This window comes from Danio rerio, chromosome 13 (assembly GCF_052040795.2).
Source record: "Danio rerio strain M-AB ecotype USA chromosome 13, GRCz13ab, whole genome shotgun sequence".
Classification (NCBI taxonomy): domain Eukaryota; kingdom Metazoa; phylum Chordata; class Actinopteri; order Cypriniformes; family Danionidae; genus Danio; species Danio rerio.
Genome location: NC_141033.1, coordinates 39,581,119 through 39,608,494, shown reverse-complemented (window position 1 = coordinate 39,608,494; position 27,376 = coordinate 39,581,119). Strand labels below are relative to the sequence as shown.

Sequence of the window (27,376 nt, the reverse complement as noted above, 5' to 3'; positions counted from 1 at the left end):
TCTAACATTTGACCAGATTTAGTGATGCATTTAATCCCTTTGATAGCTACTAAACAATTTTAAATATTTTTATCAAGCAACTTTAGTTGTTGAAATATCCACTTTTCTTTTTTTTTACATTTTGGCATAAAAACAGTTTTATTTTTTTACAGTGGTTGTTTTTCTTCATAATGAAATGGTCTGTATTTAGTGGATTGTGAAGAGATATTATCTGGGTTTCTAAACATTAGATTATCAGAAGCATAAAATTGTATTATGTAAAAAAATAAAAATAAAATAAAAATGCACTACATTATATTATTGGCCAATACTAAACTTTCAATATCAGATCAGTTGGAGGCAAAATTATTATCCATTTTTCAAATATTTCACAATTGATGTTTAACCTTATTTCCTAATATCCTTATTTCCAGTATTACATAAACTACTTTTACTTCTAAAGGAAGACTCATTTCCTGTAGATCTTTAAAGGTCCCATGAAATTAAAATAACGTTTTTTAGATGTTAGAATCAGTATTGTTTGTTTTTAGGATATCTATAAGCTAATGTGCTTCAAAACGGAGACAAAATTCATGTTTAGAAGATAAAACTTGTATAAACACGTAAGGATTGTAGTTTGTCACGATCGCCTAAATAGATCAATGTTTTTTTTTTTTTACGTCACCTGATACTTTAGTTTCTCATCAAAACTTAACCAACCAAATGCTCTCTAGTGTCTGACATGCCCCGCACCATTTAAGACGCTTCTCATTTGATGAACTTAAGCTCAACCACTCTCACTGGCAGAGTTGTGACGAACTATTGGCTGTTTTATAAAAAGGGGAAGAGCAACACTGTCCCACCCTCTCTTAGTGCCTCGGTTGAGATTACGCCAACATCAAATAAAGATGCACACTTCAAAGCACTTCAAGGAACCTTTAAATGCATAAGAAAGGCTCATACAGAGTTCATTTGCATGTATGTATGTGGTAGTGTTTTTGTGCCTTACTCTGAATAACACTGAGGCCAAACAGATGGCAGTCCTTTAACCTGAGCAGATCACAGACCTGCACCAACAACTCCTGACACACGGTCTTAACCTGAGAAAACAACAGAGAAAATTACAGACAGCCCAATTCAGCTGTTATATACAAATCTTCCTCAAAAAAGCTGATTTACAAATCTTACTTCAAGCCCCAAATTTTTTAAATAATTTATAAGCAGAACCCAATAAGTCATGTTTAAAACCTGATGTGTGATATTTGTCATTTAAAATGGTTTTATGTACGTGCAAACTGACTTGCAGTGACCTACTAAAATACTGAGATATAATTTGTCATTAACACACACCCCTCATTGATGTGTCAGACAGAGAGTGCATGGTGTCATACTCACACTGACTATTACGTTGAGCGTTTCATCATTCGGGAGGAACACACACACACACCGGCGGTCCTGCATCATCTTGTTATTGTGGAAAGTCAGTTTGCTCATGTTTGAGAGGCTGCAGCCTGTAGATTTGTGCCCCTCACTGGAGCTCCACCCTCGAGCGCCGCCCAGTCACGGTTGGATCAGATAATTCGGACACACATGAAAACAAATCTATGCTCACACACAATCGGAAACTGCGATCTGAGAAACTCAACCTCAGTCTCAAATCAAATTTCACCTAGATCAACACACAATTACAGCAGCCCCACTGCAGACTCTGAAACACAAAAAAAAGACAAACAAAATGTATTAATTCAACAATAATACAATAGGAAAACATTACTGATAAGCACAGTTTGACAGGCAGCTTTTCAAATATTTGACAGAAGTCTTAAAAGATTTACTGGATATTTGAGGGAATGTGAAAACGCATCACTGAAACTATTGTTTAGGAATTAAATAAACAAGCAAAAATGATGTAGTTGGAAGCAATGCATGGTTATGTTCATGGATGTATAACACAGACTTTCTGATGATATATAGGTGGACAATATGATGCAGTACACGTTAATTTCTTCTTCCATTTCTTTTTTTGTTTATATTGAGCATTGCAGTAACTTATATCAAAAAAAAATCTATTATTGTTAGAATTAGCTTATATTAAAAAATACAATTAATGTTATACAATTAATACTATACTTTGTCCCGCTTATAACACGCACATTAAATATTTATATTAAAGCAAATAGACACAGTTCATAACAATACTGAAAACCTTCTGTTGACAAATTACAAAAAAATAACAATTATTACTCATCTGCAAGTCAAGTCATATCTTGTAAAGATTAGCTAGCTAATGTTTTTAACCTGACTAATTCTTGTCATTTTTATGCTAAAGCTTTTATCATCATTTTATTTTCTCCTCTGTAGACTAATCCAAGTCTTCTACTAAACCTATAAAAACCTGTTTGAATGAGTACATTTACAAAGAAATGCTTCATGTTAAGGGCCGCACAATTCTGGGAAAATATGTGATATGCCATAAGGTTGTGGAGTGTTGAGATAACAATATTTTTTATGATATAACTTAAGTTATTTGATCAGCAATTAAAAAAAAAACATCCTATTCATTAGAAAAACATTTGTGAATTAGTTCTGAAAAATATCTCTTGAAATAATATAGACTTTAAAACACCAAGAATGAGCCTTAGCGGAAATTCTGATTCTCATTGGCTGTTTTCATTTTCTTCGCTTGTCTACCAGCATTAGTATTTACTTTCAGCTCTAGGTTCACTTAATAGCAAATACTGGAGAGCTATGGATGCTGCACACAAATGCTTGACACATTAAACTAATTTAATATTGCATATACTATTGGCCTAATAACAATTTTCCAATAAATTGTGCAGCCCTACCTTACCCTGACAAAAATACAATCCAACTGATTAACTAAGCCAATTTCCAAATACACAAAAATTAAAGGGGACCTACTATGCCTCTTTGTACAAGGTGTAAAATAAGTCTCTGACGTCCCTAGAGCAGGGGTGCTCAATCCTGTTCCTGGAGATCTACCTTACTGTACAGTTTAGCTCCTACCCTGATCAAACCCACCTGAACCAATTAATTAGGACCTGAAATCCACTTGATAATTACAGACAGGAGTGTTTGATAAGGGTTGCAACTGAAATCTGCAGGAAGGTAGATCTCCAGGAACATGATTGGCCACCCCTGCACTAGAGTATGTATGTGAATTTTGAGATCTAAACACCCAACAAGTAATGTTTTATAACTCTGTAAACTGCGCTTTTAAGGCTTTGATCCTAATTGTGCCTTTTTTGGTGACTGTCACTTTAAATTCAAATGAGATTGTGCTCTTTTCAAAAGAGGGCAGAGATACAAATGCCCAGGGCTCCGTCCGAAACCATATACTTCAATACTATATAGCACGATAAAAACAGTATGCGAGTTGAATAGTATGTCTGAAAAACCGTAAGTAAGAAGTACCAGGGTAACCTACTACTCCCGGCGAGATTCTGAAGTGCATCCGATGCACACTGTGAGTGATATCCCAAAATTAGGCATGGGACGGCAACCGTTTTCAAGGTTTACTGCGGTTTGAAAAAGTCAAGGTTTTATAACCACCAAAATTTTCTGTAATACTCTTCCTAAGGTATGTGTAAGATTTTTTATTTACATTTTCTTTTTTTTTTTTTAAGACAACAGTATCTTCAGCAGAAAAGATTTCAAAAGATGCCGTTTTAAATTTTAAAGAAATCTGTGTTTTTGAAACTAATGAAGACAGCAGAAGTCAATGATTCATTTGAATTATTTAGCCTGACATGTTTACGTTTCCAAAATATGTTTAAAATAAATATATTGTGTTCAAAGGGGAAAAAAGGTTTGAGCACAATACAGTGATATTTTTATCCAAGGTTATCATACCTTCAGATTCTTTTACCTGTCCATGCCTATCCAGGATGTCCTGCGAGAGAATTCATGAATGGGAGTAAAGTGACGCAACTGACATGGGTACATCACGTGATCAAGACAAAAAAAAAATAGCGGATGTATATGCCCGAGTTCCATTCATACTACTCACATTCATACTGTATAGAACATACTTTTCTACCGGTTGAGTATGGAACCAGATTAGTCTCAAAAGAAATTCATGCAAAAGACACGATGTACACATGCATAGCCAAATTCACGTGCATAAAACCAAATTCACCTGCGTAAAATATTTATTTATATTCACAAAAAAATTTCACGTGTACAAAATAAAAATACATTTTCATAAAATACGTTTCACAAATGCAAAACACCATTTGCAAATGTATAAGAGTGTACAAAAAGTTTTGAATGTTTCATCCTGAATGAGAATGTGCAAATCCTCTTTCACGTACGACTCCCCCTGGATACGTGTGTGTGTTTTTGAGACTTTCCTGCCAGAGTCAGGACTACTCATACCTTTCAGCCAATCAGATGAGAGCTGTATTCAATAAAACCAACTCTGCGCTTCTTTTGTGCAGACTGTTCCCTTCCAGCATGGCGAACGGAGAAAGCAGCAGTCGCACTTTTTTAAAATTTATTTATTTATTTGACCATATCCTCACTCTTTTTATCCATTATTTTGCCGCAGCTCCGCTCTTCTTATTTATTGTCTCGCAGCCCCATGAGCAACATGTATCCTGGTCAGCACGTTGGGTTACCATGCCCTTAGACCCATGTTCGAACCTCACGTAAATAGATAAAAAAAAATTTCATTTTTATTGTTAAGACATATAAAACTGTAAGGTTGTTGAACATTTGAAGTTCTAAAGCAGCTGTTTTCTTGAAAAAGACGTAATAGTGTCATTAGAAACTGAATGAAACTGAAAAAAAAGATATTTACTCAGGTAAGGATCTTTTTTTTTTTCAGTTTCATTTCAGTTTCTAATGACACTATTACGTCTTTTTCAAGAAAACAGCTGCTTTAGAACTTCAAATGTTCAACAACCTTACAGTTTTATATGTCTTAACAATAAAAAAATAAAAAGATATCATCTTAGGTGAGGTTCAAACACAGGTCTAAGAGCATAATAACCCAACGTGCTGACCACTGGACCACAATGGCACTTCAATACTGGCGTGGCCGGAATGATACTTATAATTACCCTGCAGGATACATGTTGCTCATGGGGCTGCGAGACAATAAATAAGAAAAGCGGAGCTGCGGCAAAATAATAGATAAAAAGAGTGAGGATATGGTCAAATAAATAAATAAATTTTAAAAAAGTGCGACTGCTACTTTCTCCGTTCGTCATGCTGGAGAGGAACAGTCTGCGCAAAAGAAGCGCAGAGTTGGTTTCATTGAATACAGCTCTCATCTGATTGGCTGAAAGGTACGAGTAGTCCTGACTCTGGCAGGAAAGTCTCAAAAATACACACACACACATATCCAGGGGGAGTCGTACGTGAAAGAGGATTTGCACGTTCTCATTCAGGATGAACTCACAAGTTTTAAACATTCTAAACTTTTTGTACACTCTTAAACATTTGCAAATGGTGTTTTGCATTTGTAAAACGTATTTTATGAAAATGTATTTTTATTTTGTGCATGTGAAATTTTTTTGTGAATATAAATAAATATTTTACGCACGTGAATTTGGTTTTATGCACGTGAATTTGGCTACGCATGTGTACATCGTGTCTTTTGCGTGAATTTCTTTTGAGACTAATCTGGTTCCATAGTTGAGTACTAAATTCAAATTCAAATGCAGTACCTACTGAGTAGTAGGTGATTTCAGACACAGCCTGTGTGTCAGCATAGTGGCAGATTCAAAACAAGACTAACATCCTATGATTATGAGGAAGAGACTGTCACAAGTGGGCGGGGCTTTCCCCCTCTGATGACAAATACAAAAGGGGAATGTCAATCAAAGTGTTTCTGCAAACTGTTTTTACAAAGTGTGATTATAAAAAAAAATTATATCTTTTTACTATTAGACGCTGGTTACAATTACAGACTGTTGTCACGCAACTGTGTTAAATCCCTTATAAAAGTGATCTTTGCATAATAGGTCCCCTTTAAAATATATTTTTGAAAATATACTTAATTTAAAAAGCTGTTACTGGGGTGGTACCTTTTCATAAGATGCATATTGTCATCTTTAAGTACAAATTTTGATCTAAAGTACACAAATTATTACAGTTTGTACTTCAGCAACAGCTTTTGTGCCTTTTTTAGGGAACACTGAAGCACCATGTTTATGTAAGCTTAAAACATCAAGAGTGGATTCCACCACCCTTTTTCAAAGCTAATTAGCACTTATGTCATTTTCCCCATCTCGATCTGCCTCTTCACTCTATTTATAACCAAGGGCTAAACATGGAAATAAAAAAAAACAATTCTTAGTAGAGATCAGTTTGATATGCTTTCAGTTTTACAGCATAATTAAATTAAACTCAAACTGTTGATTCCTTGAGTTGCCTTGCCATAGATGAAAAAAAAAATCCCAAAAGGACAAATGAAGTGAAACTAACTCATTACCTTCAAAAGACTTATTTTCTACAACAACGTTTGTTTTGTTTTCTTCAAGGCATATTTCTCCATGAATTAGTATTAAAATATTCTGTGGTTTGCAGAACTTTGCTCCTACAACATTTTTCTCAGCTCTCTCAGCTGGTCTTTAATAAAAGTTAGTTCTACTGTAATACTGCAATAAATAAATGTAGGATCATACATTTGGGGGGGGTGGGGGGGGGGGAGTAAAGAAAAATGCAAAACAGAGTATGGGAAAGACTTTGTATGAGAGAAAGACAGAAAAGACGAAAATGTGCAGCAGTCAGGAGAATTCCACCCAACATCTGTTTCTCATTCCAACAATAGAGGCCTTTGATTCTCTCTTTAACACACACACACACACACACACACGTACTACAGATGTGTAACGTTTATATGCATACATGAGATGACAATGACGTAGATTTTGGCTTTTCGTATTACTGTCAGAAGTTCATAAGGGACTGATTTGAAGTAAAAGATTGCCTACACTAACTGTTCAGATGCAAGAAGTCAAACAGCCCAAATGACCTCAAAAACATGACCCTGTACTAAAATTGACACTTATTTTGTAATTGTAAGTTTTTGATTGCACTTCGTTATTATTGTTTATTTATTTCTTTGCTGAAAATTAGAACTGAATTTAGAAAAAGTTTTGAAACAAATCTGAGCTTAACAAAACAAAAATGATTTATGTAGGGTAATGGCTGTCTGTGCACACAACATTTATCCATGAAAGAGAGAAAGAGAAAGTGAAAGTAAAGGGCGATTGGAGTAGGCTCATTCTTTATCCTTGCACTGCAGATGCTCTGTTTAACTGTTTTCTCGCTAGAAGCGTTCAGTTTCTCCACTTACAAAGTCTGCCATGTCAATAGCAAATGCGCCATGGAATTCACTTACAGGGAACGAGAGATGAGACTCTGATTGGTTTATTCTCAAAACACACCTATAACTCATTAAGAGAATAAGCACAAGTCCACTTAATCATTCCAAGTTACAATGGATTTACAAATTTTTTTAAAAGTAAAGTAACTAATCACTTTTTGAAATGTACATCAAGTCAGTGGGTTAAATAATCTTTCAGTTGATATTTGGTTTGTTAGGACAACTATTTGAAAATCTGGAATCTGAGGGTTCAAAAAATGTTAATGAAAAAAAAACACATTTAAAATTGTCACATTAATGGCCGTTTCCACTAAGTGGTACGGTATGGTACGGTACAGTACAGGTCAGTATGGGTCAGCTTTAACAGGCTTGCGTTTCCACTGTACCAATGGTGGTGGTTGTGGTGTACGATAAAAAGTTTCAGTCGACGTCATTCTTGCGTGAGGAAATGTCAAAGTGAAGCTTTACGGGTCGTTCTTATATCATATAAAAAGCACTTATTACAAACAGATGCTTTACACACATAAACACTTGTGTTAAAATGTTTATTACTAACCTTTCCATGGACATAAATTGATTATAAATGAAGATCAATAATAGGAAGAAATAGCATCTGCAATTATATCAGATGAAATAAATGCAACATAAATGAACACATACAGACCCATACACTCTCTGATATGTTACCAATTACAAAAAAACTACACACAGCATACATTTAGTCCTTTTTTGAGTTCAAAAACAACAGCGACAGTAACTCTCTGTATCTTTAATCTTCACCAGCACATGTAAACTCTTGTTAGGAAGTAATTCCATCATTCCGAATTCATAATAGTAAAAAGGGTGGTGATAATAATTAAACAAGGTAGTTTGTTTAAGCTTTATGTTGCTGAAAGAATCATTTGCTCCTTTGTTTTGTCAAGCTGGCGGTTTCTGAAAGGATCAGACGCCAGAAGCACTTCAATAAATCATGTGCACGTTGTTATCATCAGCTCAAGAAGTTCACTATTTCAAATATAGACAGGCAAGCGAGCTCTCTCTCGAGAAAGGAAAACCGCTCAAGTTTAGATGGCCTTGTAAACAACAACGGGGCACAGGGTAGACTCTGCTCTTCTTCTTGGCTTTGTGGCTGTTCATCAAGATGACGAAAAGTTTTGTTTAAGCTTGGGTCGACCATGGCTTGTTCTTATATGTATATATTATTATGACGTATTGAGTGTATCTCGTCTGTTAAAAAATGGTTCTACCTTTGTTTTCATTCTCCTGGCTTGTGCACGAGCTAGTGACGCTTCTCTGTAAACCAATAGTGTTTAGCTGTATGTCTCTCTCCACCTTTTGGTACCCTTTTTGTTGTGCTAGATACCCTTTCAAATGGTTACTCAAAAAGTGGTATGGTTTGGTTCACTTTTTGATACCTTTTGACAGTAAAAACGGCCATAAAAGCATACCAAACTGTACCGTACCACTCAGTGGAAAAGAGCCATAAGACTTGCAAGACTTGCAACGAGCCATAAGACTTAGCAATGCATATTCATTCATTAATTTTCTTTTCAGCTTAGTCCCTTTATTAATCTGGGGTCGCAACAGCTGAATGAACCGCCAACTAATCCAGCATATGTTTTACACTGCAGATGCCCTTCCAGCTGCAACCCATCACTGGGAAATATCCATACACACTCATACACTACGGAAAATTTAGCTTTCCCAATTCATCTATACCACATCTTTTTGGACTTGTGGGGGAAACCAAAGAACCTGGAGGAAATTCACGCAAACACAGGGAAAACATGCAAACTCCACACAGAAATGCCAACTGATTCTGCAGGGGCTCGAACCAGCGACCTTCTTTCTGTGGGGCGATAATGCTAACCACTGCGCAAAATAATTTTATTTTGCTGATTTATTTATTGCCATATCAGTAACATGGCTATTTTATGGCAATATCAATACACAAAAAACAAGACATGACGAGAACAACTTCATATTTCAACAAGAAATGACACACAAACAAATAAAGAAATTAATACAACTCAAAAAAAATTATATTGAAAGTTAAATATTATTTTTCAATTCAATCTTTGATAAATAAATCTAAATTCTAAAAATTATTCAATATTACTTAATATAATGATTCTTAGAAATAAAGGAAAATCAATTTACACCTATTCAATGCATTCATTTTTAGCAATTGCAAAACAATACCTGTGCGACATAAGATACATAGATAACATATAATCCATGACATGATTAAATTTACATTTAGATACCATTTCAAACAGAGCTTGATGAAACTAAATGAAACAGGATTGCATGATGATTCCTTTTTTTAGTATGCGTGACATTCTGTGTGGTATTTCTGTTTTTTGCAAGACCAGAGAAACTTCCTGGATTATTTTCTGAGACCAGTAAAGCCCACATATAAAATCCCAGTCACAGACAGTTATCTGCTACGGTATTAAGGTCTATGTTACGCCTGTCATCCGGCTCTACCGCCTCCTTTTGCCTTAAGGGATCGAATCTTACCTTATCTTAAAAGACGACTGCTGAAGTGCCAGGGTTTAGCTTTTATAAACCGCCTTACATCATCCACTCCGCTTTTACCTCTCAGAACAAGAAACACTAGAAGCCATGCAAACAGAAAAACCTTCCAGATTTATGGAGGAAAATTTACGAAGAAATTTCTAGAAAAAAAACAAACAAGCATGAAAGAATGAGAGGCAAGGAAATGCCACTGATAGGTGGAATCGGCATGTCCAGACCTGCTCAGACACGGTCGGTCCACAGTTATTTAGTGTGATTCTAATCCCAGACACATTCCCCTTTTGAAACGCACTCAACTGTTTCTTTATGCTGTGCTAGAAGACACAAGCGGAGGAGAACTTGAACACTTCTGTACACCTGTTATTAAAGCCATTGTATATGGTTCATTAATCCGTGAAAGGAAGCAGATAAGTTCTCCTTGTACAAAAGCTTTTGAAGAGCCCTTGGCAAGGGAGTCGAGCTGTGCAATATGACAGTGTATAAGGTATTGAAATGTAATATCATTTCATATAATGCTCTCGTTAGTTTGAGGGTGTTGAAAAAGAAATAGTTCTGGGTTTTTTTTTTTTTACATACCACCACAGGGATGCTTTCCTTTACATTTTGCATTTTATTTAGCGATATTCAGGGTTCCCACTCTAAGCCAAATGTCTAATTCCCTGACTTTAGCCATATTTCCATAACACAGATTTCCTGCTAATTTTGGGCCTCCTTGAAAATGGTTTTCTGTATTTTGTAAATCATTTTTTTTTTTATTCATGTTTAGAATTGCATTATGGGATCTTAATCTTGAAGAACAAAGATTTGTAATTATGTGTATATTTTCACAGCAAAACAATAAAAGAAATTGCTTTAAAAAAATACTGCCACAAATAAACAAAAATTTTAATGAGTCATTTTATGCTGCAAAAATCATGAGATGTTGCGCAAAATCTAGGAGTGACTGGTTGAGAGATACAGTCATTTTTTTAACAGATAGAGCCTGGTGACTGCATTTGATTGACTGTTTCCAAATGGAAAAAAGAAATAAAATGGCAGTGAAAAAGCTTAACCACAGGTAAAACACATGAAACAACATGATAAAACAGAGGAAAACACAATTAATGGGAGGCAAGTGAAATTTAAAAATGACAAACAAAATATCCCTGATATTCCAAGACTTTGGAAAAAACAAATATGAAATTTTCTAACTTTTTAATGTCAGGCATGGACGTCTTAAAATTCCATAATATTGCAGAAACTCCACTGACTGTGTAAAGCCATTTAAACAAGTTTTCAAAAAGAGTTTTACATTTCATTAATATTTATGGTTTCTACATTCTTAAATCAAACATTTGCCTAGAAGTTCTAAATAAATTAAGGAAAAAAAATACACAAAAGAATGAGTACAGTTTTGAGTATATAAGGATGTAAAAAAGAAACAGTCCTCAAGGGTAAGCCAGACAGAATCTACAGACATTTTTTGCTATTTCTGCAGAGAATTTTGAAAAACAAAAACAAAAATCAGCAGCTTTATGCAGGATAATTTTAGAAGCATCATAACTAAAAACAATTTAGTTACTAATAAAAGTAATACATTTTGAACTTTTATTTAATGTTCCCAATGCAAATCCAATTAGATCCATTTATTTGGCAAACAAAGCAAGTCTCTCGTATAATATCTCTATAAAGACGGGAAAAGTATTACGTTACAAACTGTATTGTAAATTAATCAAATGAACATTTTTACACACACAAGTAAATACATAGACTCAATGGGCTAGAAATCTGCGCACACAGATTCTGTGTGGGCCCACTTATGGGTCATGTGGTCAATATGTAAACTCTTAATCGATTAAATTCACAGAAAAGGATATATATAAAATCATTAAGAAGATATAAGATGACTTATACTGTAATATGTAAGAATTCATTGTTGCTCAGCACTACAGGGAGAGTTTACAAATCACAGTTTAAAATAAAAGAATATAATACAGGATAAAAAAAGGAGGAACATCATGCTGAAATCTATTAAACGGGTGTAAATAGTGGTAATTTGATACACTGTGCTATGACATAGCAAACTGTTATTAATAATAATTATGATAACAACATTGCTATTAGCGATTTAGGAAACAAAAATCAGGACAAATCTTTTGCGGCCATGTAATTCTCTTTAGGGCAAATAACAAGAAAGTAAAATTAACCAAATACACACACATATACCACTTCTTGCATTAAACTGTGAGAACTATACAAAATACATCAGATGGATGTGAAGCTTTTATAATATCAAGCAGCCGTCAAATGCAAGTGTTTGATCTTTGGATAAATCAGCTGTAGTCAGGATGGAGCAAACACACAGATGACTCTCAATACCATGACCTAATTTGATGGTAATGCGTTTTCAACCACACCTGTCTGAAAGGTTACTGGGACATTTTTGTCTCTGAGCACCGAGGCTCTTTTTAAATGTCACTATAAAAAGCATACTTTGTCCCCACTTAAATGTCTTTTATAATAACAATAATAATAATAATAATAACAACAATAATAATAATAATGATAATAATAATAGTGTACAATTATGAAAACATTGTCCATACATAAATCTGTCAAATAAAAATATAGAGAACATAAAATCTGGAACATGTAATACACTAACTGATTGGTATCAGAAGGATATTATGTTCTTGGAAAATATGTACACATTTATTTAGCACGAATGCATGAAATTGATCAAAAATTACAGTAAAGACATTTTTATTTTTAAAATAGATCCATCAATAACCCTGAAAACACATCTTCAGCCTTAAACCCTCATGTTAGATTTTTTCCTGAATGATTGTGAGATACTAAAGACGGATGGTGAAAATCTAGCTTTGCAATTACAGGAATAAATGACATAAAAGAAACAAAAGTAAATTTTAATTGGAATAAGACTTCATAATATTACCTTTTTTACTATATTGTTGTTGTTTTTTTTAGAAATGCAGTTTTGGTCAATCTTATTTTTTAAACAGAAAAAAACCCTCACAATACGATTAATGCTAATTAATTGTGTAACTAACAATATATTGATATGGATCAATCGATTCACATCCCTAACATTTTTTATGTATTAATGTTTATTAACAGTTATGTATTATCCTTTATCTAGAGTTATGATCAGTAATAACTGCAAGTTATTACAAAAGCCATATGGTCCGCAGTATTTTTATTTATTACAGATTTCCCTGAAATCTCTGGTCTAAGCCAATCATGTACATGAAATGCTGTGGATCATCAGATAACTTTAAAAGAACTTTAAATAATAACAATAACATATCCAGTCAGATACAAAGCTGTATCCTAAATCTAACCAACTATTGTCCTTATTCGTTTGTTTTAAACCCATTGTTTTATAGGTTTGCACGGTTTACCTGTACTAGTATTGTGATACTATGGCTCCAAAATACTGCTGGTGCCACTGTAGTTTGTAAACAATAGTATATCCTCATTAACAGTCTATCTACAATAGATAATGTTGCATGTGGAAAAGTCACTAAAATGCTTACAACAATATTATATTTTATTTTATTAGTCTAAGGGCCGCTCTAAGGTTGCAAAACTGTGTAGATTGGTAGCCTATTATGGTAGTCTTTTGCACGTTTTTCTGATGCTTTAGTTTGAATCTGAATTAGTTCATTTCTGCTGCTTTCAATATGATTTAGTAGCTACAACAACAGTGACAATCTCTTAAAAAGACTCACAAAGTGAAAATTAAATTACTTTGGAATCTCACCTGATAAGACTGAAAAAACAATAGATATAGGAAACATTAAAACAATTTTTGATCACTGCATAAAGCCTAATTTGGCTGAAAAAATGTTGTTTTCATAACAAAATTTCTTTCAGCATAATTTGTATCTTTATTTTAATGTATTGTGGGAATTTTTAATTCAATTCAAGTAGGCATATTAAAACAAAAATATTGTATTTCTGACAATTTTCTTTACTTAATGGATTTGAGTTTTGAACTGTAGTATCGCAATACTACTTGGTATCACAATACTTCGGCTGTTATAGTATCGCAAAATGAATTAATATCGTGACAACCCTATTTTATAAAACTTCTTTCTTTAGTATGATCCTATCCAAGCAAATAAACAACATCAGCTGAGAAGATTTTACACAAACTACCGTTTCACGACGCATCCTTCAAATTAGTCGCAACATAATCTGACATACTAAGACACAAGAATGACTATTACATGCTTCTCTCTGACAGCTGTGTTATAAAGGCAACACAAAGACCTACACAAACACACACACACACCACATTAGAAGGACTAGAATGCTACACATGCAATAACAAACCTACAGACAATAGCCATGTAGGCTTAACCGGTCCAAGCCAAGCAGGAAACTAATCCATTCCACACTGCCACTGAGACAGCCAATTAGAGTGCATGCTTTCTTTTAAATGGTAAAAAATTAGATGAGAAGACACTTCCTTCAAATCACATTGCATGTTGTTCATAAAGATGATGCACCCTAATTTGCCCACATATGCTATGCTCTGAAAAGTCTGAACTGTTTATGAAGTACAAAAACAACATACTTTTAAGTGTGTAGCAAGAGTAGGCAAATTTTTAGTCTAACAACCATCATAATTGAACCTTTAACAAACTACTTGTCTGGTCAAGCATCCTGTCATTATTTAAACTGCCCTATCATCGATTCATTTTTTGTAAATCACTTTAATTTACCCATCAGTACAACACATTTGCAATATTCATAGCCGTTTACCACATTTTTGTAGTTGGTCAACGACAAAGCAACCAACTTAGTACTTAGAACAATTAGGACATCTTAAATACACTGTAAAACCGAACAGTCAACTTTATCAAATGAAATGAGTGTAGTTAACTTAAAATTGACAGAGTTAATTCTACTCATTTGAAAAGAGTTTTGAACTCTAGTGATATCACTCTAGCTCTAGTTATGAGTTAATTAGTTAATTAAATAGCTCATTACTTCAACTTAAATGGAGTAAGTCGGTTTCCTCAAATAGTTTGAGTTACCTTAACTTATTGGGTTTTACAGTGTAGAAAAGGACTGTGTAATGTTTTAAACAGCTTTGGTGAAAAATAAAATGTTAAAATATAGGTCAAATAATGTTCCATCATCATTCAACATAACAGGTACATGACATGCTTTTTCTGATCTGACTTATTATAATGCATAAACGTGAGTGTTGAATTATATTTAAATGATTATAAAAGTCTTTCTGACAAATACAGTAGGTAAAAACCTGAATAATGGTGGCAAAGAGAAAAGTGTTATCATTTTATGGCTTTGCTGTGATCTTTAAATAGAGTCTGTTGATGTCTAATGATTGTTGTTATAAATATGCCTGTCAAGATTTTTTGGGAACTAAACTTTTTAGGAAACTATTCCTAGACTAAACATTTAGGAGTCGTCTCTGATTCATAGTAAGGATTGGTTTTGATCAGTAAAAAAATGCAAACAGGACATCTACTCTAATGAATGGATGGGGAATAACAATAATCCGTATTATGCTTTCATTGTTTTGAAACTAAACCCCTCACCCCATTGGTTGAGTTCACATTTGAAAACCTATATATGCAAATTAGGGCTGCACAATATTGGAAAAATATGACATTGCAATATTAAGTTTTGCTACTTCAGAAAAAAAAATCATTAATTTAGATTGGTTTGGTTGATTTTATAAAAGTGTGAATTATGTATAAAAAAAATAAATTGCAAGAATAAATACGATAGAGCAAAGAGAAATAAATAAAAAAGTAAAATAAAATGTTATTCAAGGTTTTCCAGAAAGTCAAACAGCATTCAGATACAGAAGTTTAATAATGTAATGTAAAATAACACTGTATAGTCTTTATTGTATTAATAAATCAGTAAAATTCCTATTAAAGTTACTAATGTGTTATGTTGTTGTGGCTGAATGCTTTACACTCTCGTGAAATGTCTTTAAAACACATGCAAAAGTTTCACTCTGTTATGGTTATACGTAGCAAAGATTCCACAAATCTCAAGTATTCTCAATTGTTGATCGACTGCAATCCCAACTTAACATTGCATATCCTGCGATGTGACTATTGTGGTAACACACATTGCAATATCGATGCTAAAACAATATATCGTGCAGCCGTATTGCAAATTATATATAGTTTGTCAAGAAGATAAATTCAGTTTTAAACAAGGATAAATAGTTAAACGTACTTTAGCACATTCTACTTGTGACAGTGACAATTTGACAAAAAAAACTATTTTTAGACTGTAGAAAATATATGACACTGACTGTATTCACAGCCAATGTCCAATGAGTTATAATGCACAATATTAGACTTCAGAGTGTCCAATGATCTGCACTTTCCAGATAAAAGACCATCCTTGTATCTCTTGAATATATCAACAAGCTTCAAGCTTCAGACACACTGATTGTGCATTTTAATTAGGGCTGGGCCAATAAACCATATTATATCGAATCACTATAAAATTGATATCAATAACAATGATAAGCTTTTGGATTTTTTACTCTATATTGATCTAAGAACCAATCACACAGCAGAAATGTGCAACAATGAGAATCTAAAAGTGTGTTGATATTGCCCTACTTTAAGTATAGTCTGGAAAAGGCTTTTTTCACCTCATTTTTTCCCCAATGCATCTAATAATTTCCAATTTTTTATGCTACTTCTTGACTGACCAGCCTTCCCCTGAAATGTGTGATGTTTGTGTATGGTTGGAGGGATTCAATTTCAATGTAAATAACAGTATTGTGACAAATAAAGGCTCTTCATCATATTAGAGATGTAAAATTTATCAGCCGAAAATATGTTATGCCATTTAATGGACCCTCTAATTTTTGTGGCTTCAGTCAATGCTGGGGTACTTTTAAATCTAGAAGCATTAACAACTTGTATTGAAATACATTTTATTTTTGTTTAATATGAAAAATAATTATCCAGATTTCATTTTCGCCATATCGCCCAGCCCTAATTTTAATACTTTTTAAGATAGAAAATGTGCACAAATTTTTATCTATATTTAATGGGAAATGGTTATGACACAATATTTCAGCAATACCTAGACTAAGTATATTTCTCAAGAGCACAATTTCAATGTCCCTATCAGATTCAACTTGCATAATCATTTAACATTTAAAAAGACAGAAAAACAGAAGCAGAAGAGCCATTTTCTCCAGAATCGCTTAATCACAGCATTTTGCAAACACACACACACACACACACACACACACACGTTACACCAGAGATGGCAGTGGAATCTTTACACTCTTGGGAGAAATCTTTTTTTGAACATCTATTCTAGCTGCCTTCAAGGCAAATAAGACTAAAGAAACACACCCACAAACACACGCGCACATTAAAACGCACACAAATGAAGGGCAGAGAAAACATCCCGAGGTTAAAAAAAGAAAATAGAAAGGAAACAAAAGGAGAGCAGAAAATGCTTCCTGGTACCAAACCGCCACAAACAAAAACACAAAAAGCAAATATGTAACACTATGCCTGGTAAAATTCTTCAGGGCACGACATGTGAACACACACAGGATGTGACTACAGGCCGACTCAGGCAAACCCGCATCCAAGTAAACACACTGACGAGTCTCCAATGACGGAGTGGATTCGACACGTATGACTGGAAAGATGGAATCCAAATCTGGGCAAAATCACAAACACTGAGACACAAAATGTTTAACTAGCATTAGAGTTTTCATCCAGGTTTTAGGTTGTCAAAGAAGTAAACTATGGGTCATGGTATACAACTGATCAATAACTTTAACAAACCTAAAATGAATTTAAATCTCTCAAAAGGTTATTGTTGGGGCCAACAGAAGCAATCCCCCTAGTGGAACATTTCAGAAATCTACACTTTGACCTTACAAACCCATCAATCTGGCAAACGCATTAAAGAATTTGAGCGCTTAGAGAAAATCACTGTAACATAAGAGAGGATAAACGTGAGACCCTTAAACACCGGGTGGTTTAGAGTTGCACTAGGCTAATATTAAACCCGCCCTGACCGCAAAGAGGAAATTGTGATCATTCCTGAATCCAGAAGAGACAAGGAGAGACAGAAAATAAGAATGAATCTTTTCCGATTTGTGTGGTACAATTAACCTGCATGTTCTGTTGAGAATGACATCACTTCCTGCATGTTTGGGATCATTCTGTTATACATGACACAGCAATTGCGAAATCAATCCAAGTAATTGTTTTCAGCAAACATCCCATTTATTTAACACAATGGAGCAATATAAATTATTTGCACTTTAAAAAGTACACCAATCACACAAATTTAATATCATGTTTAACAATGAGTGTATTTAACAATGTCATGAATGACTTAAAGATGTTTATGGAATTTCTTTTTTAAAAGTATGTTTTGCTCACAATTAGTTCAATATTCATTATTGATATCATGTGTATTGCACTAATGATTATTAATTACATTATACATATCTATATTTCGAAATAAATTAACTTTATGTGTATTATCAGTGATTTTGGCGCTTCATAAACATTTACAGAATAAGGTTTCTATCTGATGCTCCAAAATAATGTCTAGGTGGGCAACACATCACATTTTGAGAGACATCCAAAGGATCCTATTACAGCAAACCTTAATTTGGACAAACCCCATATAACCCCAATGTTATGTGGGTCATTGGGCTGAATGGGTGCTATAAAACAACCCAAGTATCAACACATTGCTCCAAAAATAGCCAGCATGTCATATAAAGGTCTAGAACTTGTTTTAAGAAAATCATTGGAAAACTCCTTACAAAAATGACTGGTGGTTAACTAAAGGTTCAACTAAAATAACATTATCTGGGTGAAATACTATCTTTGAACAATGTAAGAAACTTTCAGAAGCGTGTCATTGTTTCTTTTTATATGAAGCCAATAGTAAGTCGCCACGGTTTTACTATAGTAAAATTTAACTCAACAAAAATGACTGGTAACTAAAGGTTTCACTATAATACCATGATCAGGGTTAAAAATCACCGTGGAACAATGTAAGAAACTTTCAGAACTGTGCCATTTTTTTATTTGAAGGCATTGGGAAGTTGCCGCGGTTTTACTATAGTAAAATTAAAAGTGTCCACTGGATTTTGGTGCAAACAATCGTTTCCATTTTAAATCTGCAAGGCAGAAAATGCACAATGTTTTGGTCAAGCTCCGTCGCGTCCAGTGCGCGCGCGTGTGTAACGTTATATGGGATTCTGCGGGCCAGCGTTGCCACGTAGAATAAGTTATTTAGAAAATACAAGGACACTAAATCCTCCCTAAACACTGACCACCACACAAACGATACAACAAAGTTAAAAGAACTAAACTCACCCTCTCCGAGGCGTTAATTCCGCGTATTCCCAAAGTATTCCCAATCACACTTTCCTCCTTGTAACTCTCGGCAGTCTAGCGCATAATCCAGAGCTGCGAACTCAACCCCATCGGGCTCCCCAACACTCACAAACCACTATACATGTGGAGGGAATTTCCCAAACGTGTGTAGGAGGGGTGACAAACACCAAAGGAATCGGCCGGAAACCCGTCTGCTACAAGGCGCCTCTTTCCCCTAATTTTTAAAAGCAACGGAGCGGCTGTGCTATCTTTGTGCGGTCGATGTGTTTACATTTAACCAAGCGTGTCCGAAAGACCACCCCTCTGCAGCTGACGTTGGTAGTGTCCACGGCTGCTCAACATACCTTTCCAGAGAAACGACGAATCACGATACTAAAGCGAAGGCTTACAATAATGAATATTAATGAGGCTCTGTAAGCGTTGCTTAGTAACCCTCCTGGAGCGTCTAGTCGTTTGGACAATTTAATATTCATGAGCAATCAATCTGCATGATGATTCGCAAGGAGTCTAGCGCCTTTCTTTGAATTGCAGCCAATCCTTTTGGCCGTTTCAGGAAAACGTCAAGTAACTTGATTAATATTTATAATCCAAGCCTTCGCCGTAGTACAGTTGGTACATTCGCAGCCTGATGAGAACTGGAGAGGGGAAACTGTCGTCCCTTTTGCGCATGTACTGAAATTTGGGAATGCAGTAAGTTGAAAGTGGACGGGAATAACCTTGTTTCCAAATCACAAATGACTTAATTTTGACAGTTTATTATTTCCCAACTTTGGTATTGTGTTTTAGTTATTAAATAAATCGTTTATTATTAAATTTAGTGAATTTTCTTTGTCACCTAGGGAAAAAAGAGCACAACAATCAGGTTACAGATTCCATATGTAAAAACTCATTTTCTCTGACAACTCTTGAGCTATGAGGTTTTGTTCAACCTGTTTAATTTGTTCGCATCAACATCAAGTAGACATATTTATGCAAAAAAAATTACATTACCCACAATACTGTACAGAAAGTCCAACCAATCAGAGAACTGCAGCGAGAAAAAAGGGACAACAAAAGATAACTAGCCCCTCCCACTTCTATAAAGTTCAATGAATGACGTATTTAAGTTTGTCTATCTATGCTCTCAATGTATTCAAGCATATTTTCAACAAACCGTAAATATTTAATCAACGATTCTAACTACACAGTTTTATTGAATCATTTTTATTTGACTAGGGTATTTGCGTGGCTTCATGGGATTGTCTTTTAACTTTGTTTTTCCTATTTTTGTTTACTTCTTTGCTACCCTGCTAAGAGATATAGGTATATAGATATAGCTATAGGAGATATAGGTTTTGATATATATATATATATATATATATATATACACACACACACACACACACACACACACACACACACACACACATATATACACACACATATATATATATACACACACACACACACACACATGCAAGAATTTTTATTTAGTTTCTTCGTGTGTGCACTTAAGTGCCTTATGTAGTTATGCAGTTATAAAATTAAACATTATATTGATTTAATGTTTATTTAAAACTGATAAAATGTGCAATTAATGTGTGATTAATAGCAAGTTAACTCATGGTTGTCATTTGAATAAATATTTTAATCGATTGACAGCCCAATATACAGTGCTCAGCATAATTGGCTAAACTCCATTTTGAAAATGAATATTTTTATCCATTCCTCAGTAAATATGTGCAATATATATTGCTGTATTTAAACAAAACAGATTTATTAAAAAATATGTATTTTTTAAAATAATATTTTAGTCTTTAGAAATTAATTTAAACACATTTAAATTCATGCAAAAAATTGCAAAATTGTATATATTTTTTGTTTCTCTTGATTTTTGCTATTTTTAAAAGTGTTATTTAATATTTTCCCCTAACATATACATTTAAGCTACTAATTTTAGAACCATTTTTGTAAGTCATTTTGTTAGATTAGCTCCAGATTTGGCTTCAGTACCGACTAAACTAATGTATATGCACAAGTATATTGTGAGGCTTCCTATAGAAAATATTAATTTAAATGAGAGATTTGTGGGGAGTGTACTTATATGCTAAGCACTATGTATGCAGTGAATATTTTATTTTGTGTTTGGGTTGGTATTGCAGAGTTTTTTATTTACAGTAGAGGTAACATACACCTTTGGCAAGTGAGAGGGGGTGAAGGAGAAACTAACTTTAAAAAAAAAAAAAAAGTGACCCAATGGAGACGGTTTCAGGTCATGACCCTGTGTGAGATTCTCAGGAGTGTGAGAGCACATAGACTCACTGCTGGAGTGTGTGTTTGTCTTCATCTGAGCTGTGTGAATGTGAGGGCCCAAACATGTTGTTATGAGATTCCTCATGATGAGTCCTTGATGTTAAACACAATCACCCTGTGAACTGCACGCAGACACTGAAAAAAACAATAAAAGCATCAGAGGACAAGAAAAAGAATTCACATACAAATCTAGTTCCTAATGTCCCTTTACAATAAAATTAACCATAATTTTCATTTATTCATTCATTCATTCATTCATTCATTCATTCATTCATTCATTCATTCTTGTTCGGCTTAGTCCCACTATTAATCTGGGGTTGCCACATTTGTACCTAAAGGGTCAAAATTAATACCTCAAGGGTACATATTAGTACCTAAAATGTACAAAAGTGTTCCTCTTAAAAATTTTTGGTACTATATACTTTTTTTAAGCTACCAATATTGACCCTTTAAGTGCAAATGTGTACCTTTTGAAAAGGTACCACCCTAGTGACAGCTCGCGTACCTTTATTTCTGAGAGTGCAGAGAATTCCTCCAGCTCCTCTGGGGGGATCCCGAGGCATTCCCAGGCCACCCGAGATACATAGTCCCTCCGGCATGGGTCTTCCCTGAGGCCTCCTTCTGGTGGGACATGCCTGCAACACTATGTTTAGAATTCTGAAATGCATGCCGTTGCGTATCGCTACACGCCGCATCCCCTTAAGGGTGTGCCCTGCAACCCTGTGAAGGAAACTCATTTCAGCTGCGTGTATCTGAGATCTTGTCCTTTTGGTCATGACCCTTAAGCTCATGACCATAGTTGAGAGTAGGAAAGTAGACCAGTAAATTGAGAGTTTGTTTAAAATGATTTTAAATGATCTGAAACAACACAGTGCTTGAGTTTTTTGGGCCAACTTAATTATTTTATGTTCAATCAACTTAAATTAGTAAAGATTGTTTGGTACCCTGCATTTTTACAGTGTGTAACCATAACAAATACCACAATTAAACTATCATAGCAAAACCATGATTCACTTGTAGTCAGGATAACCACGTTTACATTATTGTTATTTGCAGTAGAACATTTAGTTTTCATAAAACAGTAATGTACACAAAAATATATATAATTTAATCTCAAGTAAACATTTATTAGTAACACATGAAAACAATGGCCCATTAGTTTATGGTAGTTAATGTGGTTACTAACATGTCGTAGTATGTGACAATTGCAAAGCATTTATTAATGATAGTTAATTATTGATATTCTAATTTGTGCATAACATTAGTTAATGCAATGTGAGTTAACATGAACTGATAATAAGCAACTATTTTCATTAACTAATGTTAACAAAGGTAAATAAATACTGTATTAAATGTATTGTTCGTTGTTTGTTCATGTTAATAAACATGGTCCATTAGTTAATGTATTTATCAAATTGAACAACACGTTTATTACAGTATTGTTTGGGTTTCTAAAGTATTTGTATAATAAACATATTCATACATGGTTAAGTTGTGTTTATTATCAACAAGATTTTGTGCATGTACACTGTAAAAATGCTGGTTTCCACACAATCAATTTGTGTTGGGACAATATGAAGGAATTAGGTTAACTTATACAATTTTAAGTGGATTGAACAAAAAAAATATTAAGTTGTCCCCCACAAAAAACTCAGGAATTGTGTTATTTCAGCTCATTTTAAATAAGTAGTTTGAACAAACAGCAAATGTCATTTTTTGAGTGCACTGTAAAACCCAACAGTCAACTTTATCAAATTAAATTAAGAGTATTTAACTTAAAATTGACTGAAAGTTAATTCTGCTCATTTGTTGTCTCGTGTTGAAGGTAATGAGTTAATTAAATACCTCATTACTTCAATTTAAATAGAGTAAGTTCACTGTACTCATAGATTAGTTTACTCAAATGGTTTGTACAGTAGCAATCGGTTTTCTCAAATGGTTTGAGTTGCGTTAACTTATTGGGTTGTACAGTACTCAGTTAGTTTGAGTTCTCTTCATTTATTGGGTTTTACTGTGCTCAAATTGCTTCATTTACTCAAATAGATTCAAAGTTCACAGTACTCATTAGGATTAGTTTCTGAACTTAAATGGTTTGTTGCAATCAGTTTTCTCAAACGGTTTGAGTTATCTTAACTTTTTGGGTTATACAGAGTGTAATTTGTCTTTCTAAAACAGAAAGGATGAGGAACTGAGTCATTTTTGGCAGCAATACTGAAAGTTTATCATAAACCAGGTCATATTCGGATGTTAAAGAGATCTGATGTCTTAGAGATTCAGATTTGTGTTGCACTGCCCTCAGTCTAATGGAGCTTTAAATGCTATTTATAGTTACCTTTGTCTGGACACCTTTTTTTAAACCAGGTATTTATAACAGGAAAAGTGGGTTGATTTTCTAGTATATATTCGAGTGGGAAACAGAGAAGATTTAAGTAAATATTTGCTCCTGTTTGGGTTTCAGTGTGCAGTCCGGAGTCCAGAGACATTACAGTTTCCTATTTAGTTTCAGTGAAGACAAAGCATACTGTACTCAGACATGAAGGTCAAAGACACGTGCTTGGTTTTGGTCATGTGGTTTGCACATTTTTATTAATCCTCATGTACAAAACTAACAATTGAAATGTATTAATATCAAGTTTAAAACGAGTCATTTTTAGTAACCTTTCCACTCTTAGAGCAGGTATAATGACCTTTTTGTGATTTCTTCTCTGATAACCTTAATCTTTTGTCACAATTTTGTTGGTGAAGATCAAGCAGATCAGTGTTTTGGTATATGCAAAACAGCTTTTATTTTAATGCTATACCCCTAACCTGCTTAAAGACGCTTATCGACTGTCTAGTGTATAAGATTAAATGCTGTGTGTATGTGTGACCTGAATTCCTGCGTGTTTGTATCATCCCTGATGAGCTGGATAAAACAGGTCTCTTGTTCTTTAGGGAAACACATTCATATTTTTGGGGAAATGTATTTAGGGCATGTTTTATGTATTTTCAAATTAGGGAGTATAAAAAGACATTTATTAATTTTTTTTAAATACATTTAAATGTGTCTACTTTTTTTTTTTTTGCAAAATATGACTAAAATACCTACTAATTAATAATTTTTAGCTAATCTTTATACACTATAAACAAAAAAAATCAAGAAAATAAATATTTATATGTTGCTTTAACTTATAGCCACACTGTAAAACCCAACAGTCAACTTTCTCAAATAAAGTATTAGTTTAAAATACTAATAGTATTAATTCTACTCATTTGAAAAGAGTTTTAAACTCAGTGTTGAAGGTAATGAGTTAATTACTACCTCATTACTACAACTTAAATGGAGTAACTCCACAGTATAGGATTAGTGTTTTTAACTCAAATGGTTTGTAGCAATCGGTTTCCTCAAACAGTTTGGGTTGCCTTAACTTATTGGGTTTTACAGTACTCAGCTGGTTTGAGTTTCTCTTTATTTATTGGGTTTTACTGTGCTCAAATTGCTTCATTTACTCAAATGGATTAGGTTCACAATACTCATTAGGATAAGTTTTTGAACTTAAATCGTTTGTTGCAATCGGTTTCCCTAAATGGTTTGAGTTACTTTAACTTTTTGGGTTTTACAGTGTATATTTAAATGTTGCTTTTAACTTAAGTTAATCAGCTTATTGAATTCAACTAAATGTTTTAAGTTAGACAAAGTTTAACTTAATATTTTTAGTCAGTTTGATTGATGTAAGTTGAGATGACTAAATATAAACAATTAAATATATACAATTATACTGTTATATTGCTGGGTTCCACACAATTCCTTCAGGTTGTCCTAACACAAATCGATCAAGTTAACTTAATTGCTTTTACACATTTAAGTGGATTGAACTTAAAACAATTAAGTTGTCCCAAAAGAAACCCAATAATTGTGTTGAATCAGCTCATTTCAAATTAGTAGTTAACAAGCAGCTAAAATCTTTTTGAGTCTATTTCAGACATTATTTTTATTTCACAAAAGTTATTTCAATCCCCACAGTGAACATTTTACTTGCATTTAATATGCCTTCTACATAGAATTACTTTTGTAAATTATATGCAGACATCAAAATGCTCTTGCGTTTGACCTATAAAGTTTGGGTTTAACAATAATAACATTTCTATATTTTCTGGTTGTAGTTGACCTAAGTGCAAACAATAAAACAATCAAAGTATTTTAGCTTAAGTCCACTTTAAAAAAATAAAAAATACTGGGTAACACACAACCCTTTCATGTCGTCCAATTGCAAATCACTTAAGTTAACTTTATTGTTTTTACAACTTTAAGTTGATTGAACATAAAAAATTAAGCTGTCCCAAAATAGAATTGTGTTCATTTTAAATAAGTAGTTAGAACAAGCAAAACAAATTTAGTGTTATAAACAAAACTACACTGTAAAAATCAATCCAGGCTCATTCTGATTACGTACCCTTATATACATTTCTGGAGCGACCAAAATCCAACCCAGGAGCTACATTTTATTGCAGTTTTTGTTTTTCCAAATCCACCAGAGACCGCTGTGTACACTTTTTCAGATCTCAAATTTTCTCTCGCAAGTGCCATTCGCACCTGCTGTTCTCACGTAAATACACCAGAGGCCGCAATCGACTGACTGAATAACTGACTGACTTACCAATCAATTGACCCACCCTCCCCCTTCTCTAAACCCAGCCAATAGTGTTCTAAAAAGCACAGATTGATCCGCCCACTATCTTAAACCCAACTGTGTTGTTTTAAAAAGCAATCGAGAAAAGAAAAAGCCTCCAGATTTTTACCAAGCTTTCAGATTTTACCACATTCGCATCCTCAAGTTATATACTTGTTTATTTATTTATTTTTTTAGCTTTTGTTTTTGTCTTACCTGCTTTCTGGAACAGTTCTTCACCGAACTCGACCCCATTGTTGCAGTCAACTCCACCATCTCAAGTCCACCAACATACATGTCGAGCTACTGGTAACTGCTGAAAAACCATCCATATAGAGGAAAGAGGTCAGCTGGTAAACGAAAAAAGTAATGGTGTCATAACGCTACTTGGCGTTCGCTTTAAAGAAGAAATATGTAGCTCTGACTACATAATTTGCGGTCTTCAGAAATGTATTTAGGGCTACGATTTCAGAATGAGCTTATGTTGGTAAAAATGCTGGGTTCCACACAATTACTTTATGTTGTCCCAACATAAATCGATTAAGTTAGCTTTAATTGTTTATCCAAATTTAAGTGGATTGAATATAAAACAATTAAATTGTCCTCAAAAAACTTGCTTATTTAAGTTGATTCAGCTCAATTTAACCAAGTACTTTGAACAAGCAGCAGCTGAGTGTAAAATGATCAAACAACTCATTTCGCTTTCTTAACATGATAAAAGAAAGGATCCAAATGCAAACATCAGGGATCTGCTGTGTTCAGAATAGAAAGTAAGCCAGTGCCTGTTGTCCTGAATACATCCTTAGATGCTGAGGCTATTTTCAAAAACTCTAATTCTGTCAGCAACCCTTTTACAGCACTTACACAGTTTATTGCAGAGAGTATGTGTGGTCGTTTGCTGAATTTGCTGTCTATATCAAATACTAATCCCAATACAAATAGTCCTGCAAATAGGCAGACAGGTCAGATAGCATGCAAAACTCCTTATGGATCTCTGCATTATCATCAAAGTGAGTTTCCCATTGAAAGAATATATTGCTCATAAACAATATATGTTTCAAAGTGCACTGCTTGCAAAAGGAAAATCAGCTTTTTTGCAACTACCTATAAAATAGAAGCTATTTGTCAATAAATAGACAGGAATGAATAGTTTTTAAATCTGT

At 33.9% G+C, this 27,376-nt stretch overlaps 1 protein-coding gene across 2 annotated transcripts in view; it reads right to left on the bottom strand.

The window, feature by feature from the left end:
* Nucleotides 1–19,468, bottom strand: part of frmd6 (FERM domain containing 6) — a 36,476-nt gene extending 17,008 nt beyond the window's left edge. The window contains exons 1-3 of one of the 2 annotated variants that reach the window (XR_015504938.2): nucleotides 19,252–19,468; nucleotides 1,375–1,687; nucleotides 989–1,079 (exon numbers count right to left, since the gene is read on the bottom strand). Coding sequence is in view for 1 of the 2 variants with exons in the window: in NM_001020816.1 (NP_001018652.1) it covers nucleotides 989–1,079; nucleotides 1,375–1,473 (190 nt within the window). In the remaining variant the exon portion in view is untranslated. 2 annotated transcript variants of the gene reach the window in all.
* Between the last annotated feature and the right edge of the window lie 7,908 nt (nucleotides 19,469–27,376).